General features: G+C 41.3%; 1 protein-coding gene across 1 annotated transcript in view; it reads right to left on the bottom strand.

Moving 5' to 3' along the window:
• KCMF1 (potassium channel modulatory factor 1) overlaps nt 1-13,202 on the bottom strand; it is a gene marked incomplete at its 5' end in the record, with an annotated part of 45,472 nt that overhangs the window by 18,405 nt on the left and 13,865 nt on the right. The window contains one exon of the mRNA XM_019555176.1: nt 6,215-6,354. Coding sequence (XP_019410721.1) covers nt 6,215-6,354 — 140 coding nt within the window. The remainder of the gene's footprint in view (nt 1-6,214; nt 6,355-13,202) is intronic.

Here is a 13,202-nt window from a genome sequence, read left to right on the forward strand (position 1 = left end):
AAAAAGACTGAAAACTAAACAGGAATTATGTAGAATGGTCTTTTGCACCCAAAAGGTAATAGATTTTTATACAAAAAAGAGAATTATTCACATCTTGCAATAAATGTGGCAAAGTGCTTGTAAACTTATACAAAAACTATTATAACATCAAACAAGGATGACACTAATAAAATCACCAGTTAATGCAACACTCTGGAATTTCTATCAACAGTTGCAGAGTCTCGAAAACAGAGCCAACATGAGAAAGTTTGTCTAGAAGTTACAATTCCTCATGTCAACAGGCAGGAAAAAAAAAAGTCATAGTACTCTGAATGGAATTCAAGAAACAAATAAAGCCAAGCCAGTTCAGGGGCAGCACAGAGATATGACTTGACCACGTGTTTTTGCTACCATTGCCTCAATATTTCAACCAGATGCATAAATTACTCCAGATAACAGAAAACTTAGCACTTACAAGTAACAAATCTTTCTCTTTTAAGGAAGATCAGAACAAGGACCATGCACCTCTTCTGTCCCACTTTTTCTCCAGTGCAAGTAGCATTCTTGCCAATGTGTTTACAAAGAGAATTGCATCTCACAATTAACACACACAGATGGGTCCATTTTGCTACCTGCCTTCTGTATACATGGATGGGGACTGAAGACATCATTTCTTAGAACCAACAAAGAAAAGTCTGCATCTCCTCTAAACACTGATTCTGAGAACGCTGGATTTTGACCATGGATGAGTCAATTTTATTCAGCTACAGCAACAACAGCCAACTTCATGTCAGTCAGAGTCTTCTGCACTCCCAGGAGGGATGGAATAAAACTGCCCTTTATGATCTGGATTAGCTACTTAAGTCCTGACCACTGCCTTTTGATCACCTTCATCTGCAGCAGGAGTCAAAATGGCAATTGCTGCTACAACACTGAAGCTATCACCAAAATCTGCAACACATGGACACCCTTGGGAATTTGCATGATCCTAATATTGAACAAGTAATCCCCCTCACCCAGATACAAACATCTCTTCAATTAAAATTAGCTCTCATTAAACTTAAAAATGTAATAAGAATTCCACTCATCAGAAATCTAAATATGTTGAGAGATATTTTCCAAAACTACTCCACAAAAAATAAACTGATAAAGCAAACATTTCACTAAGACTATTTTATCTCCTCTACACAACTTCCTTAAGCTCAGTTATTAAAAATACTTCAGGATCCGGCTATCCTACAGTTACTATACATCTGGATTTTCCCAGACATGTTTTCTATTTGGGTCCTCAGATTTCCATATGGGCGGGTTTTTTTTAAATATAATCAATGTCCAGGATTTTGCTCTTCTCAGCATCAATGTTTTTCCCAGCACTTCCTAGCTTGCCTTAGCAAGGATCTGACTCGGGCTGGGAGTAGCAGGGGGAGGGCAATTAGAGGCAGGGGGCAACACAGGTCAATCCACACAGCAGCCAGGCAGGGTGGTAGGAGCAGCCCAGGATACAGGGAAGTCTATCAGGAGCAGGGGTTGGAGGGCCAGGCCTTTGGTGCATGTCCAGATCTACATGAGATGCTGAATGCACAGTTGTTACTGCACAATAATTTAGTACTTGCATACACAAGTATGAAATGACTGCACAGTAACTGGAGTTATTGTGCAGTAGTGTCCCTGAATGGCTTCTTGGTGATGTTGACTGAGTGGCAGTTTGTTAACACTTCATGCCATGTGATGCTACAGTGCAGTAGTAATGAACTACTGCACATTCAGCATCTCATATAGACATGACCCAGGTGTGTGAGAGACACAAAGAGAGAGACAGAGACAGAGAGAGGCCTGCTGACACTGAAGGAAGTCATCTGGGTGCTAGGGCTACAGCAAGGCAGGAGGAGAGGCGCAAAGGTGTCTGCCTCTCCAGGGGGAAGGCAGCAGGGGCAGTGGGGAGCTATGTGGCTGGGTTGGCAACACTGGGGCTGGTGCCTTGCTTGCAGAGGCAGGGTACCTGCCCCCTGTATGGTCCATAGCTCCCCAGCCCCTCAGGGCCCTCCTGGAACAACTGCCTCTGCCCCACCCCCCATGCAGCGCAGTTCGGCCCCAACTGCCAGGCTCCTGGAGCTGCCTGTGCCCCATCGCGTGGGCCCAGCCCAGCACAGTGTGGTGCATCTTCAGGCAGCTCTGGGTCACTTGGGCTGTCACCTGGAGACCCACACCACTCGCTCATGGGGGCTGCATTTCATGCCGGGCCAGATCCTGCCTGCACAGACTCCAGGCACCGTCAGACTGGACTGGTTCCACGCACATAGGACCAAGCCCAGCACGGCACACAGTCCCCAGGAGCAGCACAGGGCCCCGGGTGACAGCCCAAGCAGCCCAGAGCTGCCCGGAGGTGCATGGCACCATACCAAACCCACACGATGGAGCACAGGCAGAGCCAGGTGCCAGGCAGCTGAGGCTGAGCTGAGCTGCCCCACACCGTGCAGGAGGGCTGTTCCAGGAGGGCCCAAGCACCCCAATGGCTGCTGCTGCTGCAGGTAAGCCCTGGGCCCTGCGGAGGAGCTGTGGCCCCTGTGGGGGGAGGGCAGTCCTTGAGCTGTGCAATTTGTGCCACTCCTATTTGAACTGTGGCAAGTTCACATGCCTGCATATGTGGACGCGCTGAATAGGATTTCTTCTTGTTAAACTGAATTTAATCAACTGCCTAAATAAGAATTTACAGTTATGGGTAAAATAATCATATTATAACCCTGGTTTAAGAGTCAGAAAGCTATTCAGTATGAAACATCTTTGACTGCCGTATCTATTTTACAACCTAACTCAAGGTCAATATCTAAGCAAAAATAACTGTTTCAAACCCTAGGCCCATAAGAAAGTATTATAGCTGTGAATTCTTTCTTCAATAACATGCCTATGCTTTTCTTTTTTAAAGAAACAACACCACCTCCAAAATCCCCTTACAATGAAAAGACTTTGCGTCACGCTAGATTAGCTATTTACTGACATTTTGTGTAATCAAATTAAAATAAATACTTTCCGTACTGTAGATGAACATATCCTCCTCCAACACAAGCTCAAAACAAAGACATGAAAAAAGAAATACCAGAAGCTGATCTGGTAACAACGAAAAAATTTAATTTTCAGAGAAGTCTAGAACCTGGAACTAGCACTGAAATCAGTGGAGCAGCAGGTGCCAAACACCACAAAGTAGACTTCAAAGTTAATGATCAAATCAAGAATTTTAAACATAGTTCCAATTTGAAAAACTAGAAAGTATCACTGACATCAAGTGGCAGGTATCAAGAATTACAATACAAAGTCCACTATAGAAAGGAATTTAAGAAGGGGGCAGGGGGGAAGAGGTGGGGGTCAACTGCTATCATGTTATTTAAAAATGGAAATTTGAATTAAACCTAGGGAGGTGGGGAGGAGAATGGAAGGAGATAAAAAAAAGAAGTGGGGGGGAGGATATGCATCCAGGGGTGTATCTGTGGCAGGTAGGGAAGCTTGCTACTCACTGGTACCGGGGGATTGTAATCCTGAGCTCCCCATGTACTGGCAATAAGGCACAATGGGATCTGATGGCTCAGTGCCAAGCCGTGCCTCCTGCCAGGCATGTGTGGCATGGCAGAAAACATAATTGAGAGGCTTGTGCATCAGATCCCATGGCACTTTTACTTGCCTGTCTGTCAGGGGCCACAGCGAAGTATTGGAGGCACTGTCATAACATGCAGAAGACAAGATTTTGTTTTACAAATCTGAGTAAAAAAAAAGTACATTTAATTGTAATGACAACAGACTAACGACACAATATCATTCGAGTATTTTGACTATTTTTTGCCTAGTTTGTTGGGGGGGTTTTAAATTGTATATGTTGTAAAATGCCAAAAGGTTGCAGTGTTCTTCCAAACATGGAGAAGGACTAAAACAAAGGAATCAAAAGAGAGCAAAAACATTAAGATGATGAGTCATTCCTCTACCATGTATCGGATGGGATGTAATCCTATCAAGCTTTCACGTTTTTCATATCAATCTCCAACAACCAAAACTAGAACTGGACAACTCTTAACTAGGTTCACTACACCACATGTTCCTGAAGTGTGAGCAGCATCTGCACATGAATCTAACAATGACTTCCAGTTCTGGAGAGAGCACCTTGCCTGTCTAGTTGCCAAGAGACCTTAACCTGGAACTGCTGATAACTAGTATTGCTGAAGACAGGAAACACAGGAAGAGAAAAGGTCTCCTGGGCCAATGAGTACACGACCCCTGCGCATTTGTGGCCTACAGTTAGTCAAAGGAATCCACAAAACCAGCACTTCTAGCCTTTACCACTACAAGGAACAAGATCTGAAAACTGTCTAGTACAGCAGTAATTTTTTTAATGAGGAAATGTAAAACACAGCCATGGGCTTTTATAAAATAAAAGTTACTTAGATCTCATCAGTTCCTAATTGTTTAATAGCTACACACGAGCTTTTAAATCCTAAAAATCATAACAAAGGTCAAGTACAAGCCATTTATAGAGGCAAAGACTAACTGCAAATTGTCCTTGACAGGCATACTCTCCTGTATGTAACAGTGCAGTGCTCTTCCCCCATATTCAAAAAAAGTTCAGACCTGGCAGCATCCTCTGGCGTAGGTGACTGTCACACCTAGTTGTGATGGCTTTGTGAGATCAGATGCTTATTAATGCCAAGCAGAAACAGAACAGGTCCCCAGTACTTTATTACAACTGAACATTAAGAGCTGTTGTGAACTGATTGTTACAGCAGAAACCGCAGGGAAATCAAATGACCAGGGGAGGGAGGGAAAGCAAACCACATCACATGACCCATGCAGCCTACTGCTGTAGTCTTCAGGATCATGCAATAAAATACATGATAACCAAGTCCCAGGTTCCTCAGCTGGATCTAATGATTGTTCCTCAATGGGGAAGGGCCACAATAGCCTTATTACAGCCAGAACAAAACTTGTTAAAACATGATGCACAAATATAGGAATCTCAAGAGTATCCACATGGAAAATTCTTTTCTACCATGGCTTTTTTTCCTCCATACAGTATCGTTTCTCCTGTGGAAGCAGGGGGAGAGATCTGAAATGTGCTGGTCTTGCTGCTTTGACAAAGGGAATGTCATGGTTAGGTCAGTCAGAACACTAGGTAATAGAAGCTCAGAGGAAGAAGCACACCTCATTAAATATTTCTGTTATTGTTATCAGTTCTTCCATATTAATTGTATCATCTGTTTTAATATCAACATATATCGTTGACATGCACAAGTTTTATCAATTTCTGAAGTACTTATGCAAACACAATGCTAGGTGCATTGAAAATTAGAATGTTTAAAATCAAGCTCTTACAAATCAGCTGTACATCCTTTTTGAACTCCCAGTTCCACAAAAGGATAACTTCACAACCATTCCAGTCCATAGGATGGGCAGCAGGCTGGTTTGGCAGCAAAGCAGCCAGGGTCCATTAGCATCAGGAAGATTCTAAATGACTCCAAATACATATGAAAAACCTCCAAAGAAAGATAACCTTTAATATCTGGATCAAGAAAACTTTAGGCCCCAAAAAAACTGAAGTCCCATTATATAAAGTATTTCTAGAATGTATTTCCATCGTGCAATTTTTCAGCAATTTCTAAGCTTTCCTTAAAAAAAAGGGGGGGGGGGATTTTATCTTTTCCAAAACATACTTACCAGCAGCATAAACTGAGAGAACACTGTCTCAGGCTAATATAACATGTTTAAATTTGCTGCTCCAGTACCCCAATCAACTTAATGCCAAAGCTCAGCTGAAATCACCTAAATACTAGCTAGCACTGTTAAAAAGAATTTCTAAATATGAAATGGAGAAAGAAAAGAAAAAGAAAAGAAAACAAACGAACAAATGACTACCCAAGAATTAGACACAACACTGATAACAACATTTAAGCTGCCGAGTTGACTGTTATTGGATTTAAGTAATCCAAAATTTAAGTTTCCAACAGTAACGGTGACTTGGTCTTTTTGTACATATGTAATTAAATTACCTATGAAAAAAATTTGCACTGCATTTCAATTTACAAATACTGCCATCTCAAGCTAGGTTACTTAAAACACACACAACTCTAAAAAAAAAAAAAAAACTTCAAGAAAATAAAATGACAGGAATTCACATTTTCTGATAAATACATAGTAAAGCTTTAATTATGTTCATATATTTTCACCATAATTAACAGGTAATACTGCTTCTACCTACCACTTCTGTTGATGTTTCTGCATGTTCAGAAGTAACATGTTCTTGAAGAGATGTTTCCGTATAACCCATTTTTCCACAATAAGGACAAGTAAAAGACTGTGGCTGCTCTACAGAGAAAGCTTCTCCACCATAGTACAAATCTGGAAGAAAAAATTTGTGGGTAGACTTTATTCATAAAGAAGCATGGTCCACTACTCCTATATATATTACTTTAACGCCCATGTATATATTCACTCTGTCAATTAGTCATTTGTTAAAATGCCACTTGACCTCAGACGCTAACAGGTTATTTCGCGTAAAATGCAACCAGACAGTGATATTCATGAAGTTATTCAGTTAATTAAACGCTCAAAGGAGTACATATGTTGCACTTCATTTTGTATATGTAAAAACACCAGAACAGCAATAGGCAATGGTTTTGGGCAGAGTGCAACCTTGACTTGTAAGTTGTTGGTGTGTCAGGGGCAGACAGCAGGGGAGCCACAAGGGGTGTGATCCTTGTTGTGTGAGCAACCCTGGCCCCTCCCCTGGCATCTGCCCGAGACACAAATGTCAAGCAAAATGCCTGTGTGTGCCACACACACACACACACGTGCCAGGGATTGCCTACCCCTGTACCTAAACTTCTAAGTATCCACTAACTGCAAGTATCACATGTGCTACTTTGTTTCATTTACAATGCCTACTCAAAAAATTTTCCCCACTACGATGGAAACATCAACGTGGATAGCTCTCAAGGCAGGTTAATGGTATTTTAAACATTAAGCTCTTAAGCCAGCTCCCAGCAAATCTATATGGAACAGTATTTTAAAACTTCTCATCTACACTAACATTTCCTTTTTCTGAACCACTCCTGTGAATCATTGTTAGAAATAATGGAAAACACTACAACGGTGATTTTCAACCTTTCAGATTCAAGGGACCTCTTGGAAAATGCCAGTTCCTAGTCTGCACTCTGTTTTTGACTAGGAAAAAATAATAGAGCAATTCTTCTGTTACAAAGAACTCAGAAGGACAAAAGCAGCTGAGAATGGACAGGTACCTGCATTATAGTGTTTTTTGCACTTAATGAAAATGCAACCCCTGATCCAGAACAGCATTTTCTATTGCTTCTACAGTCATATAAAAAGGGCATTTCTTTAGTCATACAAAAGAGCATTACTTATACCAATAGCAAATCTCACTCTCCAAAATTAGCACATCCATGCAATCTCACTGCAGGACTCAAATCCTTGTCCAGGTAGTCACTGGACCATTTAAGACCAATAACTGGCAGTTATAGGATGTGTGCACACCCTTGAGCTCAGTATTTCAAGGGCAATGGCAAGATCCAGCAGCCTCTTCTAATGGTCCTTCTATTCCTGTCAGCTTCAAGAAGCCATGTTGGTAGGGAGGCTACTAAGTAGAGTTAAGAAGATACGATAAGTATAATATAAGCGATAAATAGATCTTCACTCCATCCTGCATCCGAACTGGCAAATAAGATTCTAGGTAGGCAAGCTGGAGCCTTTGTGGAAGCTAGCAAGATCCCTATGAAGGTCAACACCTGAGCAAGGGACAATACATTTACCTTCACTTGGTCTCAGGCTGAAAGATGTGAAAAAAGAGCAAGCAATTCTCCCATTAGGAAACTTCTTGGCTCTCAAAACTGTCAATCCACTAGCAGCTACTGACAATGTAGTTGAACAAGAAACACAACCAAAGAATGTGGCTTCTAACCCAAAAGCAATACCTTTGACTGGCACTAGGACACTGCTTACCTGAACCAGAAATACTTAGTGTTTTAACCTTTTAAAGATATTCAGTAGGCATTTAGAAGGTCAACTTCCTTAATTCAGTAGAGCAATCCGACAGCAGGGATTATGCCACCCAGCAACAGAAGAGATTGGCTTTTTCTTAGTCACCTGTTCAAACTTGCAATGATCTAGAAAAGTCACAGGTCACAAGTTCCTCCAGAATACAAAAATGAAGTTCTGTGCTTTGTTAAGTGTCTAGTTCCACCTCTCTACTTCCTGTTGTTAACATCTTGTTCCCCCTGTCACAGGGGAAAAGTAATCTCATCTTTTCCCCCACCTCTGGGAGTAATCCCTAAAAAGAAAAATTTGGCCAGCAATTATGTAACCACAACTACCTGATATTCTGGCTGCCTAAGATTAATGCTGTAAGGACAAATATCTTCCCAACATATACAATTTACCTGGACTATGCGCCTCCAGGTGTCAAAAGCAACTTTCCTAGCTTCAAACACTTCCCACTTGCAACTGGAAACCCCCAAAAGCCCAGATGTATGTGTGTGTTGGGGTGGGGGGGGAAGGGGAAGGGACAGGTAACACCACCACCACTACCACCTATCCCTTCCTTGGGACATGCTATAAGGAATCATGTTTTTCTTGGCTGACTCCAGCAAATAAATCCCAAATGAGAGGGCAACGCTGCTTATGGATTATCAGAGTGACAGCCATTCTCATCAAAGGACCTGGTTTGGAAAAAAGGATTAAAGTAGTCACAGACAACCTCATCAAACAGATAAAGAATGAGACACCTCCAAGGATATGAGATCTTCCTCCTCTAGGAGAGTTCAAAAATCCTTGTCAAGTGGCAAAAATAGGCCCAAATTCTAAAGAAAGAACAATCCCAAAGAGCCCTCCACTTCTTTGGTGGCAATGTCAGAAAGAAATACCCATCTCAATGCCTCCTTCCAAAAAAGGCCAGTGGCACAAAAGATAAAACATTACAGGGACAAGACAACTAGTGTATGCCATACACACAGAGATTAAACCATGGAGCTGTCAAAGCAGTAGCTGTGGTTCCCAAGATGTTCCCATGCAGCAAAGTCGATGAAGAATGGACTGGTATAGGCAACGGCAAACTTGAATATGACTGAAATTCAGTCTCAAAACACCGCCACTTATTCTATCCTGGGAGAGATTTTCTTATGCAACTCCAGAATCATCGATACAATACCAAGGGATGACAGAGAGAGTGTATTGGAGGGAAAAAAAAGTTTCTCATGGACCGTAAAGGAAACTCTCCCCCACTTAGGAAACGGAGTGCAGTCCTAAACATATCTGAATTATCCACCATTAAAAAGAAAACCATTTCCTGGGTCCATACAACTCAATAGGTGGCCCAACACTCTGTCCTTACCAAAAGCAATATGCTTTCAGTAAATCAGGCGTGGGCAACTCACAACACACATCACAATTGTCACAGGCAGATGCTGTGTGTGGCAAGTAAATCCCAGGCGCTCAGTAAAGGGAGATGCCAGGATGAAATCACCTTCATTCCATCTCCTACACACATTGCTGAATCCTCCTCAGACTGCTATAACACCACACCTTCTTCTATACCTCTCCTTAAGCTTGCAACTACATTGTTGTATTTGCACACCACATTAACTACCCACTGAACTGAAAATCCTATTGAAATTTGGAATGGAGCCCGTTCAGGGAGGGGACAGGAGGGGGGGGGGCTGCCTGCTGTGGGCTTGGGCTCCCCACCCTGCTGCCCTCCCCTGGGACCTCCCCAGCACAAGCCCTATTCAACTCTTCCCCCAGTCCATCCATACAGGGGCCTCAATACCTCCCTCCACTAGACTTACTTGTGGGAGCTGCTCTCCAGGCTGCCTGGCAGCCATGTGCCCCCTGCCTGACCGCCATCCTCCTGCTCCCCCCAGCTCCTTGCAGGCTGGAACTCTGCCAGCCGGCAGAGAGCTCTTTGCAAAAGAGCAAAATCTGCATGTTTCTCTGTTAAAATGAAAAATCTGCATTTTTTCCAGGTAACATAACTATAGGCTCCAGGACCCACTTGCCATAGTACTTTCAGAGGATACATTCACTGAGCCCTTAACAGCTAGAGGAAATATGGGAATGCAGAACCTGGAGAGCTGTGCAACAAAGGTCATCTTTTTTTTCTGCCACAGTTGGACTATTGTCCTAGTAGGATATACTGTAGCTGACCAAAGAAGGATCCTTCTTCCCACTTATACCACTCGGATGCACTGACATCCTGCAATCTTTTCTAGGTTGCAAATTAGAAGATGGTCAAGGTGTACAGCTCTTCAAAATCCTCCTTAAATAAGCCTGTAACACCTTCTTCACCAAGAGAAAAGGAAGCAGTTGTTGCTCGCCACTACTTTAGAGAGAATAACTGGTCCAATTTGGGGGGAAAACAAAAGAAACCAGATAATGGATTAGTATTAGTCTGATTATCCATATTCTCATTTCAAACTAAATTAGGCTTTCAGAAAAAAGCCTGGAAGTACCCCATCCCAGCCTCTGTGCTTATGAAATGTTGGAAGGACATTAATAAGAGAGCAGAAAGTTAGAACTTGCTCAAAAAAAAGGTTCATGAAGGCACTCAAGAGTAGACTTTAATCCTTAGGGGGTTGTGCAAACCAGACCTTTGCCTCAAGTGCACTGCCTCTGGGAACCATACTTCTGATTTAATCTCAGTCACAGAATAATCAAGCTTGCCTTACAGCTACAGACTGTATTTGGTTCATTTTTAAAGATTTAACTAGGTCATTTTGAAGAACAGCTAAGAGGTCACCAAGCAGAGAGGAAATACCCTAGGACTGCTCTCACAGAACCAGCCTGTAAGCAGATATCACAACAATTATAGCATTCTCCCTCTTCATCTACTGTTAAAATGGTATTTTACTTTCTTTGTATGTCAAAGGGGAATTTTATATTTTCTTACATATACTAGGAGAATTTTATATTTTCTTTTTTCTTTTCCTATTTGCAATCATATGTGAATATGGATAAAATTGATATTGTACAGATATTAGTTACTAGTATGTTACTTTTGACCCCCCCAACATAGAATCATTAAAAAAATTAACATGAGATTATCAAATCCTACACTATCCTCAAGGCAGAGGATCACTCCCCATCTTAAATACTTGGTCTTTTCTAACACTGACCAAAGAATTTTATTAAAATAAGTAAAACTGCATTATCTTCAAAGCCAATGTTTGTTTCACTGCAATGTTCAGCTAACACTTTTCACCAGCCTTCTTGTCTAGCTTTTTCCTAAGGACTGAAAGAAACATGCATATCTTTAAGTATTTGCTTGTTAATATTTTTACCATTATGAAAATAACCTTTGAAAGCTATTTAGTAAGAAAACTTCACCACTGAACTAGATCTAATCTTTTAGCTTCAATGAGGGTTTTATTCATCTCGATTTTTTTGAGTTATTAAATTCTAAAATGTGAAAATTCCTGTTCAATTTGTTTAGGACCGGTCTCCGAATTTTCTCCTTTAACTGAAAGCTCTGGTGAACACACTAGATGCAGCACTATCCTATTCTGAGACCTTTCAGAAAATACAGTTCTTTGAATGGGTTCCTTCAAGTAATTCTTCAATATTTAATATTCCATCTTTTATTTCAAGTCCTGGCCTATGCTGGGCCTGAATACATACAAATCCAAAATAGACTTATGTTTAAGGATCACTCCAGCTTTCATTTTAAGGCCCTGTTGTCCAAAAAGTGTCCTTTTCTAAGGTCCTCAAGTTCTCAGCTACTATTTGGAATTTCCCTAGTACAAACACTGCAACATTTTCATAGTACCTAGAAGCACTAACAGTAGACCAGGATCTCACCATGCTTGACAACAATATGTTAATCTCATTACACGTACAATCTCTGACACTTCAGGAATTTGTCTAAATCTTTTATTTTCAATGATACAATGCATGGCTTGTTTATCAAAAGCTTGAAGGTATCCAAGACCCTGCAAACAGGCTTCTTTCTTTGTGAAACTGTTGCATGGCCATATGGAGACGATGCTAACTAGTGGTAGAACACTGGACTAAGACTCTGGAAAATCAATTTAATTCCCTTCTCTGTCACTAGCTATTTGAACAAAACACTGCCTGTGCCTCAGTTTCTTCATTTGTAAAATGGGAACAAAGATAATAACCTCTGCAAAGTGCTTTTATCATACTGAGATACCATATCAGGATTTAATGATTCATTTCAAGTATGGCTTTGACTTTTGGGCGTTATTCTTTATACCTCTTTACTATTCATTATTTCCAAGAACAACAGATGGGACCACTATAGCATATGTTTTGTTTAAACCAACAGTTTCAATTGCCTTTAAATTTTGTTTTAACCTGCATTTGATGCACTCCAAATTGAGCATTCTACAGTGCTGTGCAGATATGTGCCCCTGGAGTGCTTCAAAATGGCTGTGAATACAAGCAGTGACCGTAGTCTCCACCCAGGCAGTTGGAGAGCAAGAACGCTTGCATGCATCAGCTTGCAGTCCTTGAAGGTTCCTGAGGATAATGGACCACTCACTGACTGTCCACCCCTCTCTCCTTCCCCCTCTCACAAAGCAGTTTGGGATGGCAGAGGATCACTGCTTGGTGCAGATGTTTCAGAAGGCACTTCAAAATGAAGCACTTAAAGGATGCTGGGTTTTTTTGAGAATCATTTCTGAAGTGATTCTTTGGGCAGGAACACAGGTACACTCTCTGTATGGAGTGCTGAATAGCACATCTGTGCTTAGCTCTATCAACTTCTACTTCGTTCAGTAACAACGGAATCTTACTTGTTTTCCTCTGGAAAATGTATACTATTCCTCTAACAACAAATAGATACTTTCAGAACAGCCATGCAGAAGGTGAGAATTTCACATTTTCAGGATGCAGTTAAACTTGCCAGAATCTGTTAAATGGATCTACAAAGAGTTGCACTATTTCACGAGGGGAAAAAGAAAGCTTTTCTCATAACTGCTTCATCAAGCTTTTTTGCGCTGTTCATATATGGATGTGACCATGCCATCCATTTTTTATTTCATTTGGGGAGCACCAGAATGATCATGGTCTGGCCTGTGCTAAGCACATGAAGTGCAACTATCTTTTTTCTATAGATTCTGCAGTGGTTTTTGCTAAACTTGAATCATCATCCTCCAGACTTCATTTAAACATTTTGTTACTTCTCTCTCCATGGATTTTTTTTTTTTTTTTTTTTT

The sequence above is a fragment of the Crocodylus porosus genome, unplaced genomic scaffold (assembly GCF_001723895.1).
Source record: "Crocodylus porosus isolate Cpor-Errol unplaced genomic scaffold, CroPor_comp1, whole genome shotgun sequence".
NCBI classification, from domain to species: domain Eukaryota; kingdom Metazoa; phylum Chordata; order Crocodylia; family Crocodylidae; genus Crocodylus; species Crocodylus porosus.